At 51.9% G+C, this 27,734-nt stretch overlaps 1 protein-coding gene and 1 long non-coding RNA gene across 6 annotated transcripts in view; one reads left to right on the forward strand and one right to left on the reverse strand.

Moving 5' to 3' along the window:
- The window catches only part of LOC103346349 (zinc finger protein 416), a 41,063-nt gene extending 20,188 nt beyond the window's left edge, over positions 1 to 20,875 (forward strand). The window contains exons 1-7 of one of the 4 annotated variants that reach the window (XM_051840937.2): positions 373 to 508; positions 1,162 to 1,200; positions 2,867 to 2,996; positions 4,279 to 4,343; positions 13,940 to 14,066; positions 15,900 to 15,995; positions 20,749 to 20,875. In XM_051840937.2, the coding sequence (XP_051696897.1) occupies positions 497 to 508; positions 1,162 to 1,200; positions 2,867 to 2,996; positions 4,279 to 4,343; positions 13,940 to 14,066; positions 15,900 to 15,982 (456 nt within the window). In that variant the 5' untranslated portion in view covers positions 373 to 496 and the 3' untranslated portion in view covers positions 15,983 to 15,995; positions 20,749 to 20,875. Of the gene's footprint in view, positions 1 to 372; positions 509 to 1,161; positions 1,201 to 2,866; positions 2,997 to 4,278; positions 4,344 to 13,939; positions 14,067 to 15,899; positions 15,996 to 20,748 lie in introns of those variants that run through there. The other 3 variants (XM_051840938.2, XM_051840936.2, XM_051840935.2) reach the window with 3 other exon arrangements.
- Positions 20,876 to 23,724: 2,849 nt separating this feature from the next.
- Positions 23,725 to 26,998, reverse strand: LOC108176065 (uncharacterized). 2 transcript variants are annotated; one of them, XR_007917377.2, is made up of 3 exons: positions 25,109 to 25,660; positions 24,660 to 25,025; positions 23,725 to 23,943 (listed from the first exon to the last, which is right to left on the reverse strand). It is a non-coding gene; the product is annotated as an uncharacterized lncRNA (long non-coding RNA). The 2 variants fall into 2 exon arrangements; XR_011384027.1 differs by having other exon boundaries at positions 24,660 to 26,998.
- Between the last annotated feature and the right edge of the window lie 736 nt (positions 26,999 to 27,734).

Genomic DNA, 27,734 nt, shown 5'->3' on the forward strand with positions numbered 1-27,734 from the left:
CAGCCGCGAAGGGACGCGCGCTGGCTCCGACACCATAAAACCACCGTTCCTTTTGGAGTTGTAGCCTTGGAGGACAGGAAACCCTACGTCAGCTGCTCAGAGCACCGACAGCCTGAACCACCAGCCTCTCCACTCTGGTGACTGAATCCTGACTCCGTCCATCCATCTCTCCGAGCCTGGGGACGCACTGTCCACCATCTTTGACTCGGTGTGGAACTGCGAGCACTGCGGCGCCCTTACCCAGAGTGCTCTGCGCCGCGTCAGCAGCGCTCATCCAATGAAAGCGCAGGAGACGGGCGATTAGCGTTCGGAGCGAAAGAGAGGGGGCAGGACTTCCGGCGAGGCCGTCGTGCTGGCCGTTTGCGGGCTGGTTCTAGAGCGCAAAGCCAGGTCAGAGGCAACAGGAAGTGGACGGATCAAGAGGCGCCATCGTCAGTCCTTTGCAGAGGTGGATTTGAGGCTCTGAGGCTCATGGCGACCCAGCGTTGGGGCTGGGATGGAGGTGGAGGTGCTGTGGGTTGTGGTTCGCGGCTCAGATCACGGTGCCTTCGCCGACGGTGTTGCGACCTTTGGGCCCCCACCCTGGCCCCTCACACACACAAAACAATCTTGTTTTCAAATCCTAAAGCCCTAAGTTATGGGAGTTCAGGGCCCTGCAGGCTAGGCCCTAGTGTCTAGCACGGGAGTCGGGGTGCATGTAGATTTTGCCCCCATTTATGAAAGCCAGTGTAATGAGGCACGGAAGGGCATTACGACTGGAAAGATTAGCATGTGCAAAGGCTGGAGGAGCCCCCAATCTGGGAGCATTCCTGAAAGCCTGGGTCCACGTGTGTCCTCATGGGTCAGGGTGTGAAGAGAAATGACGCCTGGAATGGCAGAACAAGGCCGTGTACGTCCTGATGGTGTGGGGTTGTGAACAAAGGAGGGACACGGGCTGAGGGACACGGGCTGCAAGAGGAGAGAGCAGATCAACACCCCGGGGCCACTGAGTCCTTGTCCAGAGTCGCAAAGCGAATAAGAGGCAGCACTGGGGGCTGGAGTGCAGAGGTCATGCAGTCACTCCAAGGTCACCTGCTTCCAGGTCTGGCCAGGGGTACAGGAGACGGCGGAGCCCGTGGAATCCGTCTCTGCCTACTTCTCATAGCCTTTCTCTTCCTGCAGGTTCCTATGGCCACGGAAGTGCATACGCCCCCTACGCAGGTGAGTAGACTCTCACTGGTCACAACCCCTGCCCACACACCTTGGGATTCAGCCACTGTCCAAGTCCTTGGGCCAGGGGCCTCTTTTTCTTAACTGTTTTATTTTTAAAATGTGTCAGTGCAATACTCGTACATTTTTATGGGTACAGTGAATATTTCAACACATCTACATAGCGTGCGTAGTCACCCCACTGTGCTGTGAACACTAAGATCTGTTACTTCCGTCTGAGTTTTGGTGCCTGTTACCCAACCTCCCTCAGCCTCCCCATGCTCCCCAATCTCTGGTAATCACTGTTCTAAATTCAAATTGACTGTTCTTTCAACTTCTACGTATAAGAGACAATGTACAGTAGTTGTCTTTCTGTGTCTGGCCTGTTTCATAATGCTCTCCATTCTATCTATTTCCTGGCAGACGTCAGGATTTCACTCTCTGACGTGGCTGAATGCCATTCCGTTTCCTTTGTACACTCATCTGTTGATAAGCAGCTGGGTTGCTGTCATATCTTGGCTGTTGTGGGTGGGACTTTGGTGAACATGGGAGCACAAGTGGCTGATTCCATTTCCCAGAAGTGGGTCACATCCAGTATGATCTAGTGTGTTCTTCATTGTGGCCAGATGGTGAAGTGAGGTGGAGCGGGGGGAGTCATGGTTAGAGTGACCTCAGGTCACGGTGGTGGCACTGTTAGCGTGTCAAGAAGGGAGGATGGGGCCTCTGAGGATGGGCCCTCTCTCTGGGGCATCTGGCTGGGGAGAGTGGGCATTATAAACACTACTGGGCGGGGGGGACTGACCGTAATGGGCCCGAGCAGGGAACGGGTGGCCTGGTGGGTAGCCACGGCTGCTGAGGGCAGTGCAGGGGCGCAGGAGTGTTAGAGGAAAGACTACACTGAAGCTGCTTCTTACAGCTCTGTGGACTCTCCAGGACTTTTAGGTGACCCGGAAGTGTTTCACCCAGGCTGGTGGATTTGCCCAAGGGCCAGTGTAGTTATCTGGTAGAGCCACTGGGAAGGCAAGGGCAAGATGTGAAGTCTGCATATCATTCTGATGGCTGAGATCAACACAAGAAACAGAACCAGGCAGTAAGGTGTTCATAGCAGGAGCTAGGGCTGCCCCTGGCAGTGTAAGCCACTGGAAATCTGCAGTAGCCCTCTGGGATCTACCAAGCACTCTCCTGATGCCATGTGGTGACGAGCGCTTGGGGAAGAGGCCAGGGAAGGCCTGTAGTGTGGGCAGGAAAGTAGAGTAGCAATGGGTAGAGTAGCAATGGGAGGTACAGTCTAAAGAACGATACGCACATGGAGAGGGAGTATGAACAGATGTCCCAGCGCCCTGCCACAGATGAAGGCGAAGTCCAATTTGGTTATACTTGGAAGGCTTCGTCTCGGGAGACTTTCTGGTAATTTCCTGGTAGGGTTAAGAGTAGGGCCCTGCCCGGCAGACCCAGAACTTAAATCATGTCCATCCACTGACTTGCTCATTGTTGCTGAGGGCCAGATACGCTGACCAGTGGGGCCGTGGGAGGGAGCAGTCACAGCTGGCACCAGGGTCTGATATCCCCCCTGAGTTGTAAGCTTGGGAGGAGTGTGGGCAAGCGGTGGATTATGGAGAGATGGCTTGGTGGGCCTCTCGAGACAAGCGGTTGGTGACGTCACCTGTCCCGATTGCAGCCGGAGTATATGACCTTTGAGGATGTGGCCGTGTACTTCTCGTGGGACGAATGGGACCTCCTTGATGAAGGTCAGAAACTCCTGTACTGCGACGTGATGCTGGAGAACCTCGCGCTCATGACCTCTCTGGGTAAGGCCCTCACGTCTGCCCCAGTGCCTTGGGTGAGGCGTTGCCTTTGCTCTCTTCCCCAGACACAGCTGCAGCCTCACATGGGGACCCTAGGGACTGCCCCAATTTTCTTTTTCTTTATTTTGAGCAGGGTGATAGATGTAGGCTCACTGTTTTCTAGGACAGAGCTATTGTACTGTCCTACCATTTCCCCAAGCACCCCCAGTAGCTGCTGCCCCAAAACCTTTCAGTGTAGGGGGTCAGGAGTCTTGCAGTTGGATTTTTGGATGCCACATTTCTCTCCCTGGCCAGGTGACCCCTCCATCCCAGGTTCCACTCCCTTCCTCGAGCTGGCGTAAACACGTCTGCTTGAGTCAAGAATGGCCATCAGCAACATGGTCACTCTTTGTGTCCTTCAATGAGACTCCCTTTGTAATATTTGTTTTAAGATTTTTTTTAATTTATTTGAAAGAGTTAAAGAGAGACAGAGAGAGAGAGAGATCTTCCATCCACTGGTTCACTCCCCAGATGGCCGCAATGGCCAGAGCTGGGCCGATCTGAAGCCAGGAGCTTCTTCCAGGTCTCCCACAAGGGTACAGGGGCCCAAGGACCTGGGCCATCTTCCACTGCATTCCCAGGCCATAGCAGGGAGCTAGATGGGAAGTGGAGCAGCCGGGACTCGAACCGGTGCCCAGATGGGATGCCGGCACTGCAGATGGCTGCTTTACTCACTATGCCACAGTGCCGGTCCCCCCTTTTCCCACTCTTGACACTTTGTCAGTTTGTCATTTTTGTGATTTTTGGCCTGGGGCTAATCTTGAGCTCCCTTGGTCCCACATCTCCTCCATATCTGCCCACTGCTCCCTCTCACAGTTTCCCCCCGCACGGGCTCACACATACTGTGCTATGAGATGCACACATATCCATAAGGTATCTTTGAACGTGAGCTCCTGTGTTTGGAAGTTGGGTTTCCTCGGGCCTACAGTCTTCTACACAGCCACCCACGTGTCAACACAAGTTCTGCAGACCTCTGACAGGGGGTCAGCATAGACCCTGCGGCTCCTCTTCGTGCTGCGCTCCGTCCTCTGTGCTCTGCCCGCTGAGGCTTGTCCCGAGCTGTGACTCTTGGAAGACCATCACCGAAGGGCAGCTGCTTCCTCAACCTCACCCAGGCCTCCTCCTCCTGAAAACAGTCCCACGAGCTCACACGGACCTGTTCACTGGTGCACAGACGGACACTGGGAGGCCGCTGCACCCTCTCGTTCAAGTCCACATGCACCTCACTGCATTTCTTTGCTTTCAGGTTACTGGTGTGGAGCGGAAGACGAGGGAGCGCCGGAGCAGAGCGTTTCTGTGGAAGTGTCACAGGTCAGGATTCCCAGAGCAGCTCCCTCTCCCCAGAAAGCCCAGCCCCACGAGATGTTTGTCTTGGTCTTGAAGGACATGTTGTGCTTCGCTGAGGACAAGGGGACAGAGTCCAGGCAGAAAGCACACACTTGGGACATGGTGGAGATTCCTTCAGTATAAACCCTCACCAGCTGGGTTCCAGTACAGGCAGATAGTTCAGGAGGGCTGCGGATAGGGCCTTGTTTATGAAGGGCTGCAGATCCCGTGTGCACAAAGTCCTTTACTTCTGGGGAGATGGGCAACTATTTCCTGGTCTGTTCAGGCCTCCTCCACACCAGGTCACATAGAGCAGGAAAGGCCACACAGCGCCACCTAGTGTGGGAAAGCCGGTCACAGTGAAAAAAAATCGTTAGAAGTACAATAAACGCAGGAAGCCTAGAGCTGTTAACGCTATCGCGTACTTATTCGGGGAGAGTCTGCGCTGGAGAAGAGTGTGCAAATGCTCAAGTCTGTGAAATACCTCGACTATAAACCTTCCCGGCGTCAGAGAGTCTACCCTGGAGAAAGAACATAGGAATTCAATGAATGGGAAAAGCCTTCAAGTGAAAAGACTTGTTCTTTGCCAGTGAATTTATACTGGAGAGAGGCCTTGTTCGTGTACTCAGTGTGGACTTGTTTTAGCCAGAATGCCAGCCTTACTAAACAACAGAGAATTCACATTAGAGACGGGTCTTGGGAATGCAGGGAATTGTGGAAAGTTCTTGAAACAAGTCCATGTGCATTCAACACTGGAGTTCACAATGGGACTAGATCTTGAAAGAGCAGCAAATGTGGGAAATTCTTTAGCCAAGGCGTCAGCCTCTTTAATATCAAAGTTCACACGAGAATAAGGCCTTATGAGTGTGACAGATGTCGGGGATCCTTTTGCCAAAGCTTTGGCCTGTACACTGGAGTGTCGGGTGGAAAAAGGTCTGTGAGTGTAAGGAATGTGGAGAATTTTCAAACACCTGCCTTGTTCAGTGCTGACACTAGAGAAAGGCTTCGTGATGTGCAGAAAAATACAGGCAAGCTTTCATTTCCAGATCCACTTCGGTTCATTTTTTAAAAAGATTGATTTCTTGGGATTGGCATTGTGGCACAGCAGGTTAAGCCATCGCCTGCAATGCCAGCATCCCAAATGGGCACTGGTTCTAGTCCTGCCTGCTCCACTTCTGATCCAGCTCCCTGCTAATAGCCTGGGAAAGCAGCAGAAGATGGCCCATGTACTAGGCCGCTGCCACCCACGTGGGAAACCTGGGGGAAGCTGCTGGTTCCTGGCTTCTACCTGGCATTCGGGGAGTGGACAAGCAGATGGAAGATCCATCTCTCTCTGTCTCACCCTCTCTCTGTAACTCTGCCTTCCAAATAAAATAAATCAATCTTTACAAATAAACCTGTGAAAGCTTATCTTCAGCTAATAGAAGAGAGCCTTCAGCCGGAGGCTGCCCTCGCTCAGAGGAGAAAGTCCATGGTGGAGAGAGGCAGCAGAGCCGGAGCCAACACAAAACAGGCTTCAGCCAGGTGGGCTTTGTGAGGGCGGTGACTTATGAACATCTTCGCCCAGGCTGACCCATAACCTCACTGAGCACAGATGGTCAGGGGGTCGCCATAGACACACAGGGACCGTGCAGGCCCCTGGTCCAGCATGAGGACACTGGAGGAAGCCCCCTGAGGCCCACCTCTGCTTGAAACGGAAGCCTGCCCACGTGGACATCCACAGGGACAAGACGCCTCCTAAGTTGCAGTTCAGTGAAAGCTTTCAGGAGCTGGCATGCGACCTCTGCCCTTCCCAGGTGCCTGGCCAGATGCAGCTGACTACGAGTGTCCACTGCAGAGGCCGGGTCTCAGTCCTGCCAGCTGGCGGGTCCCCTCGGTAATGACTTTCAAGCTGCCAGCATATTACTGGAAGTGGGATTGAGAAAGATTCGCAGAATGCCTCATTATAGTCTGTGTCTACCAAACTCATAAGAGAGCCACACATAAACCCAATAACAGATAGTAACAAAATAATGAGGAAGCAACAAGTTTTTGAGTTTTAATACTTTTGGTTTTCTAATGTCTTTATTAAGCTATAGTGGACTTAAAATGAATGTACTTGAAGTGCACAATTTGATGTTTTGACACATGCTCACACTCCTGAAGCAAAAAAATTTCCTCTTCTTCTTTTTAATCATCCTAATTACCATAAAATCACTGAGGCAAAAACATATTCTGCCTTTTTCAGTAGATATTTTCAAATGTCTGGAAAAGACAATGTTATGAAGCCCTAGGATTTGGGCCCAGCCCTCCATTATTTTTTCTTAAAGATTTATTTATTTATTTGAGTCAGTTACACAGAGAGAGAAGGAGAGGCCTTCCATCTACTGATTCACTCCCCAATTGGCCGCAGTGGCCAGAGCTGCGCCAATCCGAAGCCACGGAGCCAGGAGCTTCTTCCGAGTCTCCCACATGGTGCAAGGGCCCAAGCACTTGGGCCATCTTCTGCTGATTTCCCAGGCCACAGCAGAGAGCTGGATTGGCAGTGGAGCAGCTGGGACTCGAACTCACGCCTATATGGGATGCTGGCACTATAGGCGGCAGCTTTACCCACTGCGCCGGCCCCCAGCCCTCCATTATTTATTGCCTCATGGCCAGGCTGGGTTCATCTCTCTCCCTGTGCACCTCACATCACACTATGTAATTCCTAACCTGTCCCTAATGCATTTCCGAAAGATCAGGGCTTCAGCACCCCAAGTAAAAATCCTTTACAACATCTAAAATACATTATCAGAGCTCGGATTTCTCAGTTGTTTCAAAAAAATGTGTTTGTTCTTTAAGGGAGATTGATTGTGATCAAGGTCCAAAATGTACCTGAATCGCTTTCAACAGGCATGCGTCTTGTGGTTCTTAACCTGCTACCTAACCTCCTTTTCATTCTTATTTACTTGTTTGCTTAAAAGATTTGTTTATTTGGGGATTTTTAAAACTTGCTTATTTATTTGAAAGAGAGAGGGAGACACATACACACACCTTCCATCTGTTAGTTCACTTTCCAGATGGCCACGATGGCCAGGCTGAAGCTAGCAGCCAAGAGCTTCTTCCAGGTCTCCCACATGGGTAGCAGGCACCCAGGCACTTGGGCCATCTTCTGCTTTTTCCCAGGCCAGGATAAGAAGTGGAGCAGCCAGGACATGAACCAGCACCGGCCTCACCTGCTATGCCATAATGCCGGCCCCAAGATTCCTTTATTGTAAAAGGCAGAGGGAAAGGACTGGGGGTGGAAATGGGGAAGGGAGACAGACAGACAGACAGAGGTCCTCCATCTGTTGCTTCACTCCCCAAATGACCACAACAGGTAGGACTGGGCCAGGCCAAAGCCAAGAGCCAGGAATCCCATCCAGGTCTCCCAAGTAGGTGGCAGGAGCCCAAGTACATGGGCCATCTGATGCTGCCGTCCCAAGTACACGAGCAGGGAGCTGGATCAGAAGTGGAACAGTCAGGACTCGAACCGTCACTCTGGTAAGAGATGCTGGCTTCACAAGTGGCAGCCTAACCAGCTGTGCCACAATACAAGCCCCTGTTTTCTTGGTGAAGTTTCTGGGTGGTTTGTCCAGTAGAATTCCATGTGGGAGACCAGAATGGAGTTCCCAGCTCCTGGCTGCATTTGGGGAGAGAACCAGCAGATGGAAGATTACCCCCTGCCATCCTCTCTCCTCCCAGATAAATTAAAATTCATCAAAAATCAAAAACATTTTCTCCTATGAGACGAGGGAGGTGGTCATGTGTATGGTGGGTGCCCAGTGCCCCAGGAAGTGTCGGCCGTGGTGGGAGCTCCGCCCCTCTGCCCACATCCACAGAATTATGTTTGGGGCGGATAAAGTCAATTTAAGAGCAAGTAATATCGGAGACTCTTCCTATCCATGATTCCTGAGGTGATGAAGGAGCATGAAGTTTACACACATACACAGACCACAGAGAGCCAGGTTCAAATCCTGCCTCTCCTCATTAGACTGTAAGTGCTTGGGACAACCAGCTAAGGTCACCGACTGGGATACAGAGAAGACAGTGATGTTTATCTCACAGCTCTGGGAAGATGGGCAAATGTCCCAAAAACATGGAGTCAAAACAACTAATTCAGATGTTCGAGACTCTATTGTAAAAAGTAGACAACATGTGAGAACAGGTGGGTTAAGTGGAGAGATGGGCTGAGAGAGGATGAAAATTAAATGCTAGAAATTGAAACAGTTGTAACAGATCAGTGCCTTGATGGGCTCATCAGCAGACTAAACTTGGCAGGGGAAAGACTCAGTGAGCTTGGAGGTAGGTCAGTAGAAGCTCCCCAAATGGAAACTTTAAGGGAATAAAGAATGAAAACTATGGATGAGAATATCCAAGAACTGTGGGACAATTATAAAAGGCACATAATAATACTAGGAGTCCTTTCTCTCTGACCTTCCCTTTCTGTCTGTAACTCTACCTTTCAAATAAGTTAAAAAAAAAAAAAAAGGCGGGGGTGGTGGTGAGCGATGCTGTGGCATAGTGGGCTAAGCCTCCGCCTGTAGCCCCGGCATCCCATATGGATGCCAGTTCCCCATATGGACACCGGTTCTAGTCCCAGCTGCTCCTCTTCCATCCAGCTCTCTGCTATGGCCTGGGAAAGCAGTGGAAGATGGCCCAAGTACTTGGGCCCCTGCACTCAGAGGAGAGACCTGGCGACAGAAGCTCCTGGCTCCTGGCTTCGATCTGCTCAGCTCCAGCCATTGCAGCCATTTGGGGAGTGAGCCAGAAGATGGAAGACCTCTCGCTGTCTCTCCCTCTCTCTGTCTGCAACTCTACCTGTCAAATACATTTTAAAAAAATACTAGGATAAGAAACAGAATGGAACAAAAGAAATATTTAAAGTAAAAATGAATAAGAATTTTCTTTTTTTTCTTTAAGATTTTTTATTTATTTATTTGAGAGGTAGAGTTACAGACAGTGAGAGGGAGAGACAGAGAGAAAGGTCTTCCATCCGCTGGTTCACTCCCCAGATGGCTGCAACGGCCCGAGCTGTGCCAATCCAAAGCCAGGAGCCAGGATCTTCCCAGTCTCCCACGTGGGTGCAGGGGCCCAAGGACTTGGGCCATCTTCTACTGATTTCCCAGGCCATAACAGAGAGTTGGATTGGAAGTGGAGTGCCGGGACTCGAACTGGTGCCCATATGGGATGCCAGCACTGCAGGCAGTGGCTGTACCCGCTACGCCACAGTGCTGGCCCCCAAGAATTTTCCAAAGTTAATTGCAGCCACCAACCACCTATCCAAGAAGTACGTAGAACACCAACAAGATAAATGCCAGAAACTCTGAACCCAGGCATATAATATTCAATCTGCAGGAAACTAGGAAAAAGAAAACATCTTGAAAGAAACCAGAGAAAGCAGGCAGTACTTTATAAAGGAACATTAAAACTTATATTGGACTTCTCTCCAGAAACCAAACATGAAAAGAGTGAAATGTTCTGTATTGAAAGAAAAAAAAAAAAACCTTCAACATAGAATTCTGTGTCCAGTAAAAGTATTCTTTAAAGTGAAAGAGAAATAAGGACTTTCTTTTTTTTAAAAAAAAATTATTTATTTGAAAGGCAGAGTTACAGAGAGAGGTCTAAATAGAGAGAGAGATGGTCCATTTGCTGGTTCACTCCCCAAATTTATGCAATGGCCAGAGCTGAGCCGATCCAGAGCCAGGAGCCAGGAGTTTCTTCCAGCTCTCCCACATGGATGCAGGGGCCCAAGGACTTGGGCCATCTTCCACTGCTTGCCCAGGTGCATTAGCAGAGAGCTGGGTCGGAAGCAGAGCAGACAGGACTCTAACCACACCCAATGGGATGCCCGCACTGCAGGCCAGGGCTTTAACCCGCTGAACCATAGCACCAGCCCTGGTAAGGACTTTCTTAGACAACCAAATCTTGCAAGAAATGTTTAAAAGAAGTTCTCCTGAGAATAGGAAAATTATTTAATCAGAAATTCAGTAAGGAAGAGTGCTAGAGAAGAATGAGGAAAGATAAAATATAATTTTACCTTCCTTTTTCTTAATTGGAAATGAGGCTATAAGACTAATTACAAAATGAACTACGAATACGCCCTGCACTGCAGTTAATAAAGATGTGCAGGTTAACAGTTCTGACACTTCTGTACATGTATACTGGGATTGGACTAGTAAGTAAACGGATGGTGCATGGTGGGGACCAGGATTTCCCTGTTGGAAGAAGAGTTTATAGTTAGGCAAGGGGAGGATTCCAGAATGAGCCTGTGGGAATGGATTAGTAAGAACTCATGTTTAATTTTAGATAGACACAGATGTTTTATATATAGATATATAGAGATAGATAGATAGATAGATAGACAGACTGACTGACTTTAAAAAGTGTTCAGGGCTGTTGCTGTGGCACAGTGGGGTAAAGCCCCAGCCTGCAGCACCGGCATCCCATATGGGCGCCAGTTCAAGTCCTGGCTGCTCCACTTCCAAACCAGCTCTCTGCTGTGGCCTGGGAAAGCAGTAGAAGATGGCTCAAGTCCTTGGGCCTCTGCACCCCCATGGGAGTCCCAGAAGAAGGTCCTGGCTCCTGGCTTTGGATCAGCACAGCTCTGGCTGTTGCAGCCATCTGGGGAGTGAACCAGCAGATGGAAGACCTCTCTCTTCCTCTCTCTGCCTCTGCCTCTCTCTAATTCTGCTTCTCAAGTAAATAAATAAATAAATAAATCTTAAAAAAAAAAGTTCATTGGAAAATGGAATTAAAAGATTAGCTTATTTTGGGTTCAGCATTGTGGTATAGCAGATTAAGCCAACGTCTACAACACCAGCATCCCATATGGGCACTGATTCAAAACTGGGTGCTCCACTACCAATCCAGCTCCCTGCCAATGCACCTGGGAAAGCAACAGAAAATGGCCCAAGTCCTTGGGCCCCTGCACCCACATGGGAGATCCAAGAGGAAGTTCCTGGTTCCTGGTTTCTGGCTTTGGCCTGGCCTGGCCCCAGCCATTGTGGCCATTTGGGGAGTGAACCAGCAGATAGAAGATTCATTCTCTCTCTCTCTCTCTCTCTCTCTCTCTCCTGCCTTTCGAATAAATAAAATAAGTCTTTTTTTTTTTTTGACAGGCAGAGTTAGTGAGAGAGACAGAGAGAAAGGTCTTCCTTCCGTTGGTTCACCCCCGAAATGGCCGCTACGGCCAGCGCGCTGTGCCAATCCGAAGCCAGGAACCAGGTGCTTCCTCCTGGTCTCCCATGCGGGTGCAGGGCCCAAGCACTTGGGCCATCCTCCACTGCCTTCCCAGGCGACAGCAGAGAGCTGGACTGGAATAGGAACAACTGGGACAGAACTGGTGCCCCAACTGGGACTAGAACCTGGTGTACCAGCACCGCAGGTGGAGGATTAGCCTAGTGAGCTGTGGCACCGGCCAAAATAAGTCTTTTTTAAAAAAATCAGTTTATTTTGTTGTAAACAAAATGGAAATCTGTGCATAAAAGGGGTAGTCAAAGACTTCTTGAAAAAATCAGTACTTGGGGCCAGCGTTGTGGCACAGTGGCACAGCAGGTTAACACTCTGTCCTGAAGCGCCAGCATCCCATATGGGCGCTGGTTCTAGTCCTCGATGCTCCACTTCCAATCCAGCTCTCTTCTATGGTCTGGGAAAGCAGTAGTTGATGGCCCAAGTCCTTGGTCCCCTCACCCACATGGGAGACCAGGAAGAAGCTCCTGGCTCCTGGCTTCTGATCAGCCGAGATCCGGCTGTTGCAGCCACCGGGGGAGTGAACCAGCAGATGGAAGACCTCTCTCTCTGCCTCTCCTCTCTCTGTGTAATAATATGTATTGGGAGGAAGGAGAGGGAGAGAGAGGCCAGCGCCGTGGCTCATTAGGCTAATCCTCCACCTGCGGTGCCGGCACACCGGGTTCTAGTCCCAGTCAGGGCGCCGGATTCTGTCCCGGTTGCTCCTCTTCCAGGCCAGCTCTCTGCTGTGGCCCAGGAAGGCAGTGGAGGATGGCCCAAGTGGAGAAACCCAGCGAACACTACCTCTGTCTTGCTGATGCTGTGTCTCCTTAGAGTGCCATGATGGCACTCTACCTCTCTGATCTTCCTCCCTGAAAATCCACAGCTCCCGGAGAAAACACGAAATCAACGAACAAGCTCCAGTAGAGGGGTGTCCTGCGATACAGTAGGCTGCTCTGACCAGTGCTCTTCAAGACTGTGCAGGTCACCAAAAGCAAGCAGAGCCTACACCTCCTCTCCTCTCCCTCCCCTCCACCCCTTCCCTGGGAGCTGTTGTTTTACATCTCCCTATCTCGCTATCAGCTCTTGTTGTTTTTAGGATTCCACACATGTAAGTGGTGTCTGGCCTAGCTCACTGAGTGTAGTGTTCTCGGGGGCCACACTGTCATATGGCAGGACCTCCCCTTTGATAAGATTGAATAATACTCCATTTCATGCAAGGGACTTCCAAAGCTCAGGGAAAATGGAATTAAAATCTTAAGTTTATATTGGTGCAAAAAATTATAAGAGTGTGTTTATTTATTTATTTGAAAGGCAGAGTTACAGGGAGTGAGACAGATCGATCTTCCATCTACTGGTTCACTGCCCAAATGGCCACAACCACCAGGGCTGGACCAGGCCTAAGCCAAGAGCCCAGAACTCCATCCGGGTCTCCTGTGTGGGTGGCAGGGGCCCAAGTATTTTTGTCTTTCTTTGTCATCCTCCCTCTCTTACTCTCCCTTTCAAATAAATAAATCTTCAAATAATGATAATAATGATGCATCAATGTTGGTTCCTTAATGTTAACAAGTGCATCATACTAAGATGTTAATAATAGGTTCAGTTGTATGTGTGAGAGGGTATTCATATGGAAAACCTGTATTATCTACGGAACTTTTTCTGCAAATCTGAAACTGCTGTAGAAAGTAACGTCTAGTTATAAAAAGAGAAATTTACAAATTCTGAGAGAGAGAGAGAGAGAGAGAGAGAGAGAGCGCCCTTACATAAGCCAACTACTCCAGTGTTTGCTTTTGGAACATTCTCTCTTTCTCACAATACCTAGTGAACTGGGAATTATTATTTTATCAGTGAGGAAGTTGAGGCTGGAAGAAATGAAGTAACTCCCCCAAGACCGTGTACCTGGCAAGTCTTGCTTGCCGGAGGCCAGACTGAAATCTGGGATTTTGGATCCAGAGCTGGGACTTACGGACAATCAACCACAGCGTGCGAACCTGTCAATGGGTGCCAACACCCAGAGCAACCCAGTGAGGCGCAGCCCTGCTGCTGTCACTTCCCCACTCCGACACGCCGGAGCACCTACTGGGTGCGCCTTGCAGTCACCACGGTCTTGTCCTTACCTGCATCATTCTCCCATAGCTTCCTCCACTGAAGGTTTTTCTCTTTGGCTCAGGTGCACTAGGCCCAAGGGAAGCACCCGCCTCCACAAATAAGCTCAGCCCGGAGTTCGGCTCATAGACGTGCTCAGTGATCCAGGCCTTGGGTCTCTTTGCACCTTTACCAGTGTCCAGACAGCAGGCTATGGTCTCATCCAACAGTCCCAAAGCCAACGTAGCTTTCTCTATTTGACTTTCCAGGTGTTGATGACATTCAAATTGTTGGCCATGACCTTCACCTGGGAGGAATGGAGGCAGCTGGACCAGGACCAGAAGCACTTGTATCAGGAGGTGATGATGGAGACTTGCAGGCACCTGGTGTCGCTGGGTAGGGCTCACCTCTCTCTGCCTCCATTTCTCTCTCGCTTGGGCCTGGAGAAGGCCTTTTGGAGCCCAGTTGTCCTCCTACCCATAATTCCTGCTGTGTCTTCATCTTACCACCTCTTTGCTGACCTCCCTGTGTCCGGCCAGGCACTGTGAGGACTGGAAATCAAGAATTAAACCAAGCCTGCACTCACTCCGATGCCTGGCACACTGGCCTCAGTCTCAGCTCCTTGTTCTGAATCTTGAGGGAAACTGGCTGAGCGTTGTTGGTTTAGGCCCCTGCACAGTCCAGTTAGCCAGGGCCTGTAAGTGATGGATCATTCTCCAGAAGGCCCATGAGTCGGGCTGGCCAGCTGGCCACTCTCCAAACCGCACATCTTCATTAAAAGGCTGCGCTGTACCCCGTGCTTCCTAAGGCCTGGCCACGCTCCTTTGCAGCTCCAGATGACTTTAGGGGGCGCACTGCCCCGAGAAAGCTGTTCTTTTTCCTTCTCTCCTGCCTTGTGGCTGTTGCCAGGACAAAGTCTTGGTGGGTGATGAGACGTTGAGTCCCCCCTCACCTTTGCTGCAGAACCCACTCCTAGCACAGGCCAGGCCAGCCACGCAGGCGTGTGGAGCCGACCACACTATCTTGATGCCACTGTTGTATTTTGGGGGTGTCCTGTTTGTGAAAGCGTTTTCCTACTTACAAGCAGTACAAGATTATTTATGAATAAATCAAGTAAAGAGTGCGTGAGCCTAAAGAAAAGCAGTGTGTAGTACCGGCCATAGCGAGCGTCCCCTCCGCACTGGCCACGCGGCAGGCCCTGTCCCAGGGCCCACGCTTCCTGCTCCACGAACTGAAGTCTCACGATTTCCCTCGGGAACTGTAGATTTTCCCCAAGCTACTGGCTCTGAATTCAGCTCTTGGCCTGCTAGGAACCCGGTTCCCAAAGACAACATATTTTGGCATGAAGAACTTTAATGCACTCGTTTCTTTGAGAAGCATCTTACATCCAGTAAAGTGTGCAGTTCTAAGCATCTAGCTCCGTGTACCTTCTACCCGCGTACCCACCACCTGCATCAAACCCTGGAGCATTCTGGGTCCCAGCAGCCTCCCTCTGCCGTTGCCTACTCAGTTTCCCAGAAGACACTGCTCTGCTGGCTCCCCTGCCCATGGTTTGGATTGGCCTCTTCCTGAATGTTACATGAACGGGTGCACACACTGTGCACTGCCTTGTGTCTGGGGTCTCCAGGACTAACTTCTGTCCTGACAGTGGTGATGCAGCCATTCCCTGCTTTATACAGCTTCCCTGTATTTCACTCTACACCCCCTCACCTCACAGCTCCACAGAGCAGAACATCCAACATTTCCCAAAGAAAAGGGAAAACAAGTTAGGAAGCCGGGTGCCCGTCAGTATACACCTCCCTGCATGCCTGGAGCTTTGTTAGAGCCACTCATGTCCAGGGTTCAGCCCCGGGGACTTCGTTCCATTTGGTCCAAGCCAGGCATCCCCAGCTGATTCTGGGACCAACAGGCTGAGATTCACTGACGTGGGTCATTTAGAGAAATGTCGCCCTCCTGGGACCCCTTGGCTGTGCACACGGAGAAAGAGGTCGCCCCTGAACCATGATGGATTCTGCAGGATGGAGAGCAAGACAAATGGGTGTTCCAAAGACAGTCATTGCTGGCCTGAAGATGGGGTCTTTGCTCTTGATTTCTAGCTTATCGGTCAGCATTGTCTTTGCATGGGTGGGACTAGCGTCATTCCAAGATCTTGCTCTTATCTGGGACACTGTACTGAACATAGATTCCTTTTTGCCTTTACCCAAATGTTTTCTGTTTCCCCATCATCAGGGTATCGTGCTCCCAAACCAGAACAGATGCACACGCCGGAGAATGAGCAGGATCTCTGTGTGGTGAAGAGAGGCCCCTCCTGAAGTTCCTGCCCAGGTGGGTGGCTGAATGCCGGCAGGGGAAGGAGTCCCGCACCCTGCAGACCAGTCGGGGACCTCTTGTCTGGGAAGAGGGAAGCTTCTTGTTGTGACCTCCTGAGGGCTTGAGAGGCTGTGCAGCCCGCTGACCTACTGTTTTATCCCTATTAGACTCCCCCCACCCCACTACTGGGGGAGTTTATTCTATTAGGTGAAAGTAAGGCTGTAGGCTCCATGCCTTGGGCTTAAACCTTGGCTTTACCCATCTAGCCTTGCGAGCCTGAAGGTGCTGCCTCATCTCACCAGTGTAGAACTTGGCTAACAATGTTGGTTGCTGTAACGGAGAAATTCTGTGATCTCAGCAGCTCAGCAGAGGGAAAACTTTCGTTTGTTTTTCGTTTCCTCATTCATTGCAAGATACATGTAGGCGAACCAGAAGCTCCATACCACACAGTTATTCGGTTCGGGGAGCAGCGTTCCTTCTGTTGTCAGCCTCTGGCTTCATTCAAGGATTCCCTGGCATCATCTAGTCCGGTAGAGGGAAGATGAGCGAGGAAGGAAAAATTCATGCCTCCTTGCACTCCGGTGTTACCATTGCCCCTCCATTGACAAAACTGGGCATCGGCCACGCCTGGATCCTCAGAGCCAGGAAATGGTCTAGCTGTGTGCCCAAAGGGAAAAACAAATGGCTCTGGCAAGACCTGCCCCGTCTTCTACACTCAGCCCACGTTTAGAAAGTGAGAGTGATGGTTTTCAAGCTCACTGTGTTGTTTGGGGACATAGGAACGACGGAGGATAGTGCCTGCGGCAGAGTCAGCTTGTGTTCTGTTGTGCACACAGGAACGTTCATCACAGTGATTCATGCGATAATGCACATTCATTTTCCCCTCTAATTTCTTTTAATTTTTATTTCATTTTAAATTGACAGATAATAATCATATGTGCTTGTGGGGCACAAATGCGATGTGTTGATACATACATACATCGTGAAATGATTGAATCAAACTCATTAACAAATGCATCACCTGGAAATATTCAAAATATGCTCTTTTAGCAATTTTGAAATATATAATGCATGAATATGTATTGTAGTCACATTCTCCACAATAGATCACTAACGCTAACTCCTCTTGTCAGACTGAAATTTTGTACCCTTGATCAACATCTCCCCTCTCCCATCCTTTTGCCACCCCTACTGTCCCTGGTAACCACCATTCTACTGCCTGATTTTGAGAGTTTGAATTGTTTAGATTCCACATGTGAGTGGAATTTTGTCTTCCTGTGCCTGCATTATTGACTTAGCATAGTGTCCTCCAGGTTCATCCCTGTTGTCAAAACAGGATTTCCTTCATTTCCCAAGGCTTAGTATTATTCCATTGTGAATATATACCACACCATGCATCGGTTGATGGACACTTGGGTTACTTCCATATCTTAGCTATAGGCCTGCAATGAACATGGGAGTGAAAATATAGCTTCAGCATACTTATTTCAATTCTTTGGATATATACCCAGAAGCAGGGTTGCTGGGTTACATGGTGAATTCCATGTGTAGGTGTACAGGAAGTATCCATACTGTTTTCCATGATGACTGTATTGATTTACATTGCTCCCAGTAGAGGACATTTCCTTCTGGGCTGACATGATAAAGAACCTTTCTTCCCCGCCCATCTCTCCAGCTGTGCTCTGCTACCCTACCCTGCCTTCCTCATTCATTTTTCTGTCCATATAAACAGGCATGCATAGTTGCTCTTGTCAGACACCTAGAAGCAATCATTTTTCCATGCCCTCCTGCACTTGCTGTCCTGTAAAACTTCAAGGAGTCTCTTGGCCTTGTGGGTCCCACCTCTGGTCTGCCGAGGGCACCTGGAAGCCATCCCTGTACAGGCCTCCCTCCCTGGCCGACCCCAGGCTGCATGGCCAGTGCGTTTCTGGCCAAACCCTCCGCAGCCCCTTGGAGTCTGTTCCCTATGCTCCCCGACTCCTCAGTCTCGTGCCTCCATGTGACTGTCTCAAAGGCACTTCCGACTCCTCCTGCCATTTGCTAAGCTGTCGTGAGTGACACTGCCTGGTGTTGAGGAAGCTGAGACACAGGAAACGAACTCAGACAGCAGCTGAACATCGCAACCCAAGCCACACCATCAACCCAGCCATCCCGGAGCCCTGTCCATTCTATGTCACTCTCGTCTCCCAGATCCATCAGCTCTGCCACTCACATCCTAGTCTGTGCTACCATCAACTCCTACCTCCATCACACTAGCAGGCTCCCAGCTGATCTCTGCACGTAAACGTCTCTGTGGCTCTGGTCAGCTCTGCCTCCTGCGTCAACTCCCCTAGACACCAAGACCTTTCTCAAAACCTACGCCATACCCACAGCTGAGGGGCAGATGTGCAGGAAGAAGAGGACTGATTGCTAAGAGCTTGGACCCTGGGTGTAGATTGGGGTTCTAGCACTTTCTGAGCCATGCCTGTCACCAGGCCTTGGGCATGTCACTTCTTCCTGGGCCTCAGCACTCCCCTCTGTGGAAATAGGACAGCCACAGTTAAGGGAGCAGACACCACGAAGAGGCTTCACCCCTGCAGGATGTAGACGTGAGGCCAGGTTCAAAGGTGGGACACAGTATCCTGCAGAAAAGAATATCTTGTGCCAAGATCCTGAGGCCAGCAGAGCTGGGCCACTGCGGCTAGAGAGGGAGAGTGGCTGGGGGTGAACGAGAGGAATGGAGATTGATGCACAGGTTTCTGAGGGTCACCAAAACAAATTTGTGTTTTATCCTAACTGCTCTGTGAGGCTGTGTGAGGGTATTGGCAGGCCAACAACATGCCCTGTTTTAGGAGGCAGAGTCAACAGACTATGTCGATACCTGGGTAATGGCGCGAACGGCTTTTCCCAGGCAGTCTAAAAGACAGCCCACTGTAGCCGTGATTCTTCAGGACACGCCCTGTCTTTTTTTTTTTTTTTCACAGGCAGAGTGGACAGTGAGAGAGAGAGACAGAGAGAAAGGTCCTCCCTCACCGTTGGTTCACCCTCCAATGGCCGCTGCGGCTGGCATACCACGCTGATCCGAAGCCAGGAGCCAGATGCTTCCCCCTGGTCTCCCTTGTGGGTGCAGGGCCCAAGCACTTGGGCCATCCTCCACTGCACTCCCTGGCCACAGCAGAGAGCTGGCCTGGAAGAGGAGCAACCGGGACAGAATCCAGCGCCCAGACCGGGACTAGAACCCCGGGGTACCGGCGCCGCAGGCGGAGGATTAGCCCATTGAGCCGTGGCACCGGCCACACCCTGTCTTCATGTTGACGTTTCTGTGTCAGCACCCAGTAACATGGTGAGGCCTGAGTGACGCCAGAGGCCACCATTTCTGAAGCAAAGAAAAGTCAGAGTTCGTCCCTCGCCCCATGACAGTCACCTGAGCAGTTCCGTTTTGCCATGGTCTAGTTCTCTGACAAGAAGGGAGCTTGTCCCTGCCCAGATTAGATCGTACCAGGAAAGAGACCTTGAGGGATGATAGGGACCAGCATTGTGGTGCAGCCCATGAAGCCACCACCTACAACGCCAGCATCCCACACAGTCACCAGTTCACGTCCCGGCTGCCCCACTGCCTATCCAGCTCCCTGCTAATGGTCTGGGGAAAGCAGTGGAGGATGCCCCAAACGTTTGGGCCCCTGCCACACAGGTGAGAGGCCTAGATGAAGCTCCTGGACCCTGGCTTCAGCACTGGCCATTGCAGCCATCTGGGGAGTGAACCAGTGAATGGAACACTTCTCCCTCTGTCTCTCCCTGTCTCTGTGAATAAATAAACGTTTGAAAAAACAGAAGTGAAACTTTAGGGAGCTCCATTCCCAGCTACTTGCCAACCATTGCTGAAGGCAGCCTGGAAACCTCTGGGCCTTGGCTCCTGCTCTGTAAGCCAAGCCAACACAGCTCAGTGGGCCGCCGTGCCCGCTAAAGGCCGCAGGGTCTGTGCGCATGCTTGCTGCGGGAAGTGCTTAGCAAATGGCAGCTGTCGTTCACTGTCCTCACTCACAGCTTCCCCGGCTGTGGTGTGCTTTCCACTCCACCATTTCCCGCCACAGAAGATGCTGCTGGCCTGGGGGTCCATCAGATACAGCCGCACTGTGGCCTCCTGGCGACGCGTCGGCTGCTTGTAGGCCTCAAGGACCTTGGCCACCACCCCAGTGGCCTTCGACATGACATCTTGGTACCCACTGGCCAAACCCAGCACACTCTGCCCACCTCCTGGTTCCTTTATCGCTCTGGGAATAGAGGGTGGCTGAGGAAGCCATGGAATTCATTGTGCTTTGAATGGAAATCAAATCCCCTGATGGAAATGGAAGGCCTCATAAAAGAGCCGTAGGGCCGGTAAAGCCCACCGCGTGCTGACGGGAGCAATCCTCTCCTGCTCACGAATAGCAGCGGTGCCTGCTGTAGAGCCTTGAAGCACAGCCTTTCATCTGGTGGATCTCTGCTTCACTGTTCTTGGTGGATTATTTCCAGTGCAAATTGTCTCTCTTCTAGTTTGAAAGTGTATATTCCAACTCTACTTAGTATTACCTAAGCTAAAAATCACAAGCACTAATTTAACATGCTAGAGCCAAGGTTTAAATATTTTATCTTCTTCTTGGGTGATATTAAGAGACTCAAAACCTTAAGCTGTTCGTCTTCTACACGTGTGTGTTGCTCAGGCCATATGTGGTAATTCCACCCTCCCACCGCCCCAAGGCAGCATCAGCCATGCTTTACGGAGACCACGAGTGTTCTCTTTAATCCACAGGTGCACCTCCCTCGGAGCTCCACAGCCGTCCTCACAGGTCGCACCTGCGGTCACTTGCGCTCATCCTCCTGTAAGAACTTGATTTTATTCAGGTTAATTTTCCATTAAACTTCTCATGTAGTTTTTATTTCATGTTCTTTCTTCAAAATCACTTTTGCCATGTATAGAAATTTGGATTAAAGGTTATTTCTTTAGCAGTTTGAAAGAATCCTTTTGTTTTTTAAAAGATTTATTTATTATTTGAAAAGTAGAGTTATAGAAGCAGAGAGAGAAAGGTCTTCTATCTGCTGGCTCACTCCCCAGATGGCCACAACGACCTGAGCTGAGCCAATCTGGAGCCAGGAGCTTCTTCCGGGTTTCCCACACGGGTGCAGGGGCCCAAGGACTTGGGCCATCTACTGATTTCCCAGGCCATAGCAGAGAGCTGGATCGGAAGTGAAGCAGCCCAGACTCGAACTGGTGCCCATATGGGATGCTGGCTCTGCATGCAGCAGCTTTACCCGCTATGCCACAGTGCTGGCCCTTTGGATGAATCCTTTTCACTGGGTCCATCATTCATAATTCTGTATTATAGTGCGTAGTGACAGATGTAGTACTGTCCATTACCTTGAGATCTTGGCTAGGAAAGGAACTGAAATTGTAACATTTAGATGAGAGCAATGACTATATGGAATTCAGAGTTGTCACAGACAAGGAAAGGCGAAAATATATGTAGAAAAGATAATATGATGACTAGCTGGGGACCAGATCGATGAGCTGTGCTGGGAGCTGGCCAGGTGCTGAGCCATCACCCCATTTTCTCTTCCTGGCACCCAGTTCCCCCGTACTTGATGTGGTGCTCATTGGAGGACTGCAAGTTCAGGTAATGGGCTGACTGAATCTTAATGAGGCTGGTACGTGGTGACTCTGAGTCACCGAACGTTAGACCGTGCCATCCCATGGTCAAGCATTTGTACCTGGACGTGGCTGCCCTGCAGGCCAGCAGGGAGCCGAGGGGGGGCCATAAACTCTCCTTTCAAACATGCTTATCTCCACGTCTGTCATGTTACTGTATCTGATGAAAACAACTCCCTATATATTCTGAAATACCCCACATACCAGGCCCAGAGCTTCCTTGGTGTCTCTGTGCCCACCTCTCTATCGTCACGTGAGCTGTTGGGTGGCCTTTGGGGAGAGGTGGCCATTGGTTTTCCATGGCGGCTGCTGGATGAGGCTGAGAGACTGCTGTATGGCGGTGTGATGCCGGACCTCACACAGCCCTGCTGGGAAAGACCTCCACAGCTATGCCAGGGACCTTGGCCCGTCCCTACCGTCTCCTGTCCCCCAGAGGCAGCTCTGGCCTTCTCCCGGCTGAAGCGTGGCAGCATCTTCCTTCCCCACGTTGCGGACACGTGTGCTGTGGGCACCAGGGCTGCGTTATGGGCACTACTCTGGACAGTGCCTGCCTGAGCATCCCCAACAGCTGCCCCCTGAGGCCTGCGGGGAAGTGCCTGGAAGCCAGGGGTCCAGGGGGCAGCCCAGTGGCTCCCAGTCTGGATGCTTTTCCAGTTCCACGCGGGTCTGTGACTCGGGCTCTGTGCCTTTTATTTGTCTGATTGTATTTGTTTGTTTGTTTTGGCTGATGTGCCTGGAGTCTGGCCATGCCAGGAATTGTAGGCACTCACATCATCAGCTCTCACCTGGATTACTGGATTTGCTCCTGCGAGACGCTCCTCCTAGTCGCTGTGCTGTGCTTCACTCTGCTGTTTCTTCCCAGGCGTCTGTGGTCTGAGCACGTGCGGGCCCCTCGCCTGCCTGTTTGCACTTAGTGTTTTCACTTTCCACTGTGCTCGCCTCTGTGGGCCGTGGTTTACATGGGAGCCTTCTGTGTCGGGCCCGGGCTGCCCTGTGGGCTGGAGGAGCAGCAGAAGGGCAGGGCTCCCGCACTGTAAATTAGAGACGAATGATGACCCGTCCGATGCTCCGTCACCAACTAGAAACCAGGCCAACTCCACCCTCCACCTAGGGCTGCACGTTGGCAGGCCTGGGGAGCCTAAGTTTTGGATCCTGTGGTCTGTGAGCAAGTGGTTCTGTGTTGTGGGAATGTGTTTCCCGGTTTTCATTCAGAGCCCTTTTCCCCATGGGAAACAGGAATTCCAAGCAGAGGCATCAGTAGTGTACATGAGAGCAGAGGACTTACTGAAACTGAGGGGGTGAGAACACACTCAGGTAACCCCACAGGGAGAAAGGCTCGCCTGACAGGCACAGAGCTGCACCAGCCAGAGTGTGGGAGAAGGCAAGGGGGGAGGTGCTCCCCAGCCCAGCGGGCACCCGGATGGGGCAGGGGGCGGTACCCTGACTGAATACACCAGTGAGTGGGAGTCTGGGCGTGGCTCAGTGTCCTGGGGTTTTCTGGGTGCTCCCATGGGCCTCCACGTGGAGTTCAGCTCACAGAGGTACGCAGGGCATCTCCTCCTTCCTGGCGGAGACACAGGTGCCTCACGGGAAAGTGGCTGCGGGGCTGACTGCAGGCCTAGAGACAAGAGTTGTGGGGAATCTTCCAGTTCATTTTCCCCTAACTCCCTGCCTGGGCCCCATAGCACTCTGGGCAGTGTATGTACCCACAGATCATGAAACCCCCTTGCATTCACTGTTAAAATAAAAACTTATGTGAGCCAAGTGGTATTAAAAAAGTATTTTTACATAAAAATTGTCAACATACTCAGGAGCCCCCTTGTTGAATCAGAGGGTCCACGTAGCTTGTGTTTAGGCAGATATTACCAACGGCTCAACGGAGTATCTCGGGCTTACTTCCCACAGCGTATCTGAGATCCTTGCCATTACGTCTTCAGTAGCACTAATATAAAATAACAATGACAGCAACGGATTCTGTCTACTCAGCATTCTGTCCCAGGCCCAGCACTAAGCACGTTTTAGTTACCTCCTGATACGGGGGACTTGGCAGGAAGATGAGATAGGAATAGATGAGCTGCAGGCTTTTTTTTTTTTTTAATATTTTATTTGAAAGAGTCACAGAAAGAGGTAGAGAGAGAGAGAGGTCTTCCATCCACTGGTTCACTCCCCAGATGACCGTCATGGCCAGAGCTGCGCCGATCCGAAGCCAGAAGCCAGGAGCTTCTCTGGGTCTCCCATGTGAGTGCAGGGGTCCAAGGACTTGGGCCATCTTCTACTGCTTTCCCAGGCCATAGCAGAGAGCTGGATTGGAAGAGGAGCAGGCCACGGCATTAACCGACTGTGCCACAGCGCAGGCCCCAGGTTTTTCTGCACAGCCCTAGACTGTAAGCCCACCCCCACCTGTCACTCCAGTTCACACACTTTCCCATGACACACCTGTGTTTCACTCGGGACCAGGAAGAAGGAGATGCCACGATGTATACAAGCAGGTGCCATGAGTCTCCCAGAAAACCTCATACACACTAAACCCCACCCAACGCCACCCATTACAGGACCACCCCCCACCCCCGCCCCATAAAGGAGCATTTCTCCTCCTGCACTCACTGCCCTCACCATGAATGTATTCTCTCTCTCTCTCTCTCTCTCTCTCATTCTGGAACTATGTTTATGGCGCTGTTTTGAATTCTTATCTCTGAAGAGACAAGAACTTGTTATATAAAAACCGGGAAACACCTCCCTAGAACACTTGAACGAAGAAGCCAGTGTTATCTCATTTACTCACGGTTCTCAAAGGTGGTCCAGCATCAAACACAGAGCTGGGCCCTGATTCGAGGTGGGGTCTGAGAACTTGCATCAAATTCCCAGGTAATGTTGATGTGTCTGAAGGCTACTGCATGTGGGACCATCTAGAGTTAAAGGACTACCTTCATTTTTCTTATAAATCTCCATCTCAAGCCTCGGAGTGAGAAAGTGCTGGTGCAAGTCTACACAGGAAGGAACAGCAAGGCACCGCTTACCTGTTAAAGGTCTGTCTTTGAGGGTGGGTCATTGCCACAAGTAGCCACGGAAATCTGTGAGCGTCTCCTTTAAGAGGAAGCGAAGCCAAGCCCTGTTTGAGACCTTAGAAGCTATTTAGAGACCAGGAAGTCCGCTCCCAGTGCCACCGGGCTTGAGGCCAGAAACTACATTACCCAGAAGGCATTGCTTTGTGCGTCGCGGGCGCTGGCCAATGACGGACGACGGAGAAGGGCGTTTCCCGTAGCAGAGTGGGCGGGGCTTCTTGCGCTGCGCCTCAGAGCGTCTCTCGTTCCCGGCTGATCGGTCCTTAACAGCCCAACGCGGGCTGGACGCATAGCTGAGGTGGCGTCTCACACCTTCCGAGACTGAGCAGAGGAAAAGCGGCTTACGCGCTGGTGTGCGAGCCGTGCCCGCCCCCGAGGGCTGTCCGCTGGCACTTGGCACTCACAACGCCCGGGTTGATGCCTTGGCCCTTGTGCGCCCTTATTCGCCCCGCGGAGACAGAGGTCCGGTTCCGCCCGCGGCTGGGGCGAGGCGCTGGCAGAGACGGGCCAGCTTCAGTAACCGCCACGCCGGCCTGGCTCCGGCCACTGAGTCCCGTGGCGGCGCCGGCGCGGAGTGGAGGTGGCGCAGAGCCGCGCGCGCTCGGTGCTCTGCTCGCAGGGTCCCTCCTGCCGTGACGTAGTGGTCCTGGGACCCTTCCCCTTTGCCTTTTAATGCCCTTGGGTCTGGGGGTCCGCAGGGGAGCTGAGTCGTTTCCAATTCCGGATCCCGAACCCTGGTCGGGGGTTTTAAGAAGAGTTACCCATCTCTGGCTCTGTCCTGAAGCCTGAAGCTCTGCCCCCGGCTTCCGATCCCTGGGATCTACCATAGTGATATTAGGGCAGGCGGTCGGGGCGGCAGAGGGGAGGCCCGGCTTCTTCGCAGGTTCCAGCCTCCTGCGAACGCGCGCCCTGCGAGGCGGCAGCCGAGGGCTCCGGTGCCTGCCACCCACGGGGGATTGAGGCTCCTGCCTGGCTGTCGTGGGCGTTGGGGAAGTGAACTAGGGTCTTTCTCTCTGCCCTTTAAGTACACCTGCGTCTCCCACGTGGGTAACAGGGACCCAGACACTTGGGCCATCCTCTGATGCTTCTCCCAAGCCATTAGCAGGGAGCTGGCTGGGAAGTGGAGCAACCAGGATGTGAACCGGCGCCCATATGGGATGCCGGCGCTGCAGGGAGGGCGGGGTGCTTACAGGCTACGACACAGCGCGGCTCCGGAAGTGCTGCTTTTCCAATAAGAGTAGAGCTGGCGCCGCGGCTCACTAGGCTAATCCTCCACCTTGTGGTGCCGGCACACCGGGTTCTAGTCCCAGTCGGGGCGCCGGATTCTGTCCCGGTTACCCCTGCTTCCAGGCCAGCTCTCTGCTGTGGCCAGGGAGCGCAGTGGAGGACGGCCCTGCACCCCATGGGAGACCAGGAGAAGTACCTGGCGCCTGCCTTCGGGTCAGCGCGGTGCACTGGCCGCAGCGCGCCGGCCGCGCCGGCCATTGGAAGGTGAACCAACGGCAAAGGAAGACCTTTCTCTCTGTCTCTCTCTCTCTCTCTCACTGTCCACTCTGCCTGTGGAAAAAAAAAAAAAAAGAATAAGAGTAGAAAGTCCTTTGCGTCCCGGGAAGACGGGATGGTGACTGCATTTACCTTCGCAGACGCCACCTGTTTATTACAGATGTCTTGGCTTGCAACTTAACAGTAGTGAGTCCATTTTCCTTTAACAGTTACTTGTATTTAAAAAGTGATTCCCCTATGATGCTCATTACTGATAGTGTCCTGGAATGTTGTGCCTCTGGGGATATAAACAGACCCTGAGTACCAGAATGTTCCAGAATGTTCCAGCACGTTTGCTGTCATCACAGCCCACCGTCGCCTCCCTGCCAGGACAGACATCCTGGCTTTCCTGGAGCCATGGCCTGCACCATCCTTGGGCACCCGAGTCATGGAGAGCTTGCACAGCGATCCCTTAGGGAAGCCTTGACAGTGGCTAAAAGACAAAGGCTGGGCTGGTAGCTCGTGTTGAGATATTCCCCGGAGCCCACAGTCTCCCAGCTGCCAGTTGCGGGCATGGAGAGCTTGTTGGAGCCCTGTGGGGCGCCAGGCGGCTGGCACCTCCTCGTGGCTCTTGCATGGCCCTGGAAGCAGTTTCCAGAGTGGCTGAAATTGTCTTAACTGGGAAGGTCCCTGGAAAGGTTCCTTGCCCGTGTCACTGTGGATTCACGGTGATGACACCCCAGGCCGGAGGGATCTGGGTTCAAATCCTGCCTCTTCTCGTTAAGCGCGTGTTTCTGGCTGACTTGACTCTGAGTCTGTTTGCTGATTGGTGAGTGGCAGTGACGGTGGCGCTCCCTCATGGCTGTGGGAAGACTGCTAACATTCGCAGACGCCTTGTGGCAGGTGTTGGACATTGTGGTGTTTGCTTTATGGACATTTCTTCTCTCCTTGATGCACACAGCCACCTGGGGAAGTAGGAGCTATCATCGTGTGGATGCCGAGATAGAAGCTCACATCAGGCCTGTGTGGGCTGTTTCCAGGCCTGCAGACTCGTAGCTGCTTACACACTGCGTGGGAAGCCCTGGCACAGGCAGACGGTATGGCGAGGCTGTGCCGCTGCCGCTGTGACCGTGTCGGGATTCCTGCTTTTCCCTCACCGGGCACTCGCCGTCCACCCGTTACCATCCACACAGGATGGTCACTGTCTCCGCTGGCTCCCACAGGGGAGGCCTTTCCCTCCCACACCACTGGATGGAGCGCAGGGCGGGGTTCTCAGGAGATGCTCAGTGTTCAGGCCTTGGGGCTTTTGGGGCTTTGCCAGTAATCCAGCGGCCGGTTCTAGTGTCCTCTGATGTCTACGCTGCCACCTCTGCATGGCTTTCTAGCCGTTGGTATCATCTGAAGATGTGGCAGTGACCTTCACTGGGGAGGAATGGGGGCGGCTGGACCTGGCCCAGAGGACCCTGTACCAGGAAATGATGCTGGCCACCTGCGGGCTCCTGGTCTCGCTGGGTAAGACCTCATTTCTCTCCTACAGCCTCTTTGGTC

This window comes from Oryctolagus cuniculus, chromosome 18 (assembly GCF_964237555.1).
Source record: "Oryctolagus cuniculus chromosome 18, mOryCun1.1, whole genome shotgun sequence".
NCBI lineage: Eukaryota > Metazoa > Chordata > Mammalia > Lagomorpha > Leporidae > Oryctolagus > Oryctolagus cuniculus.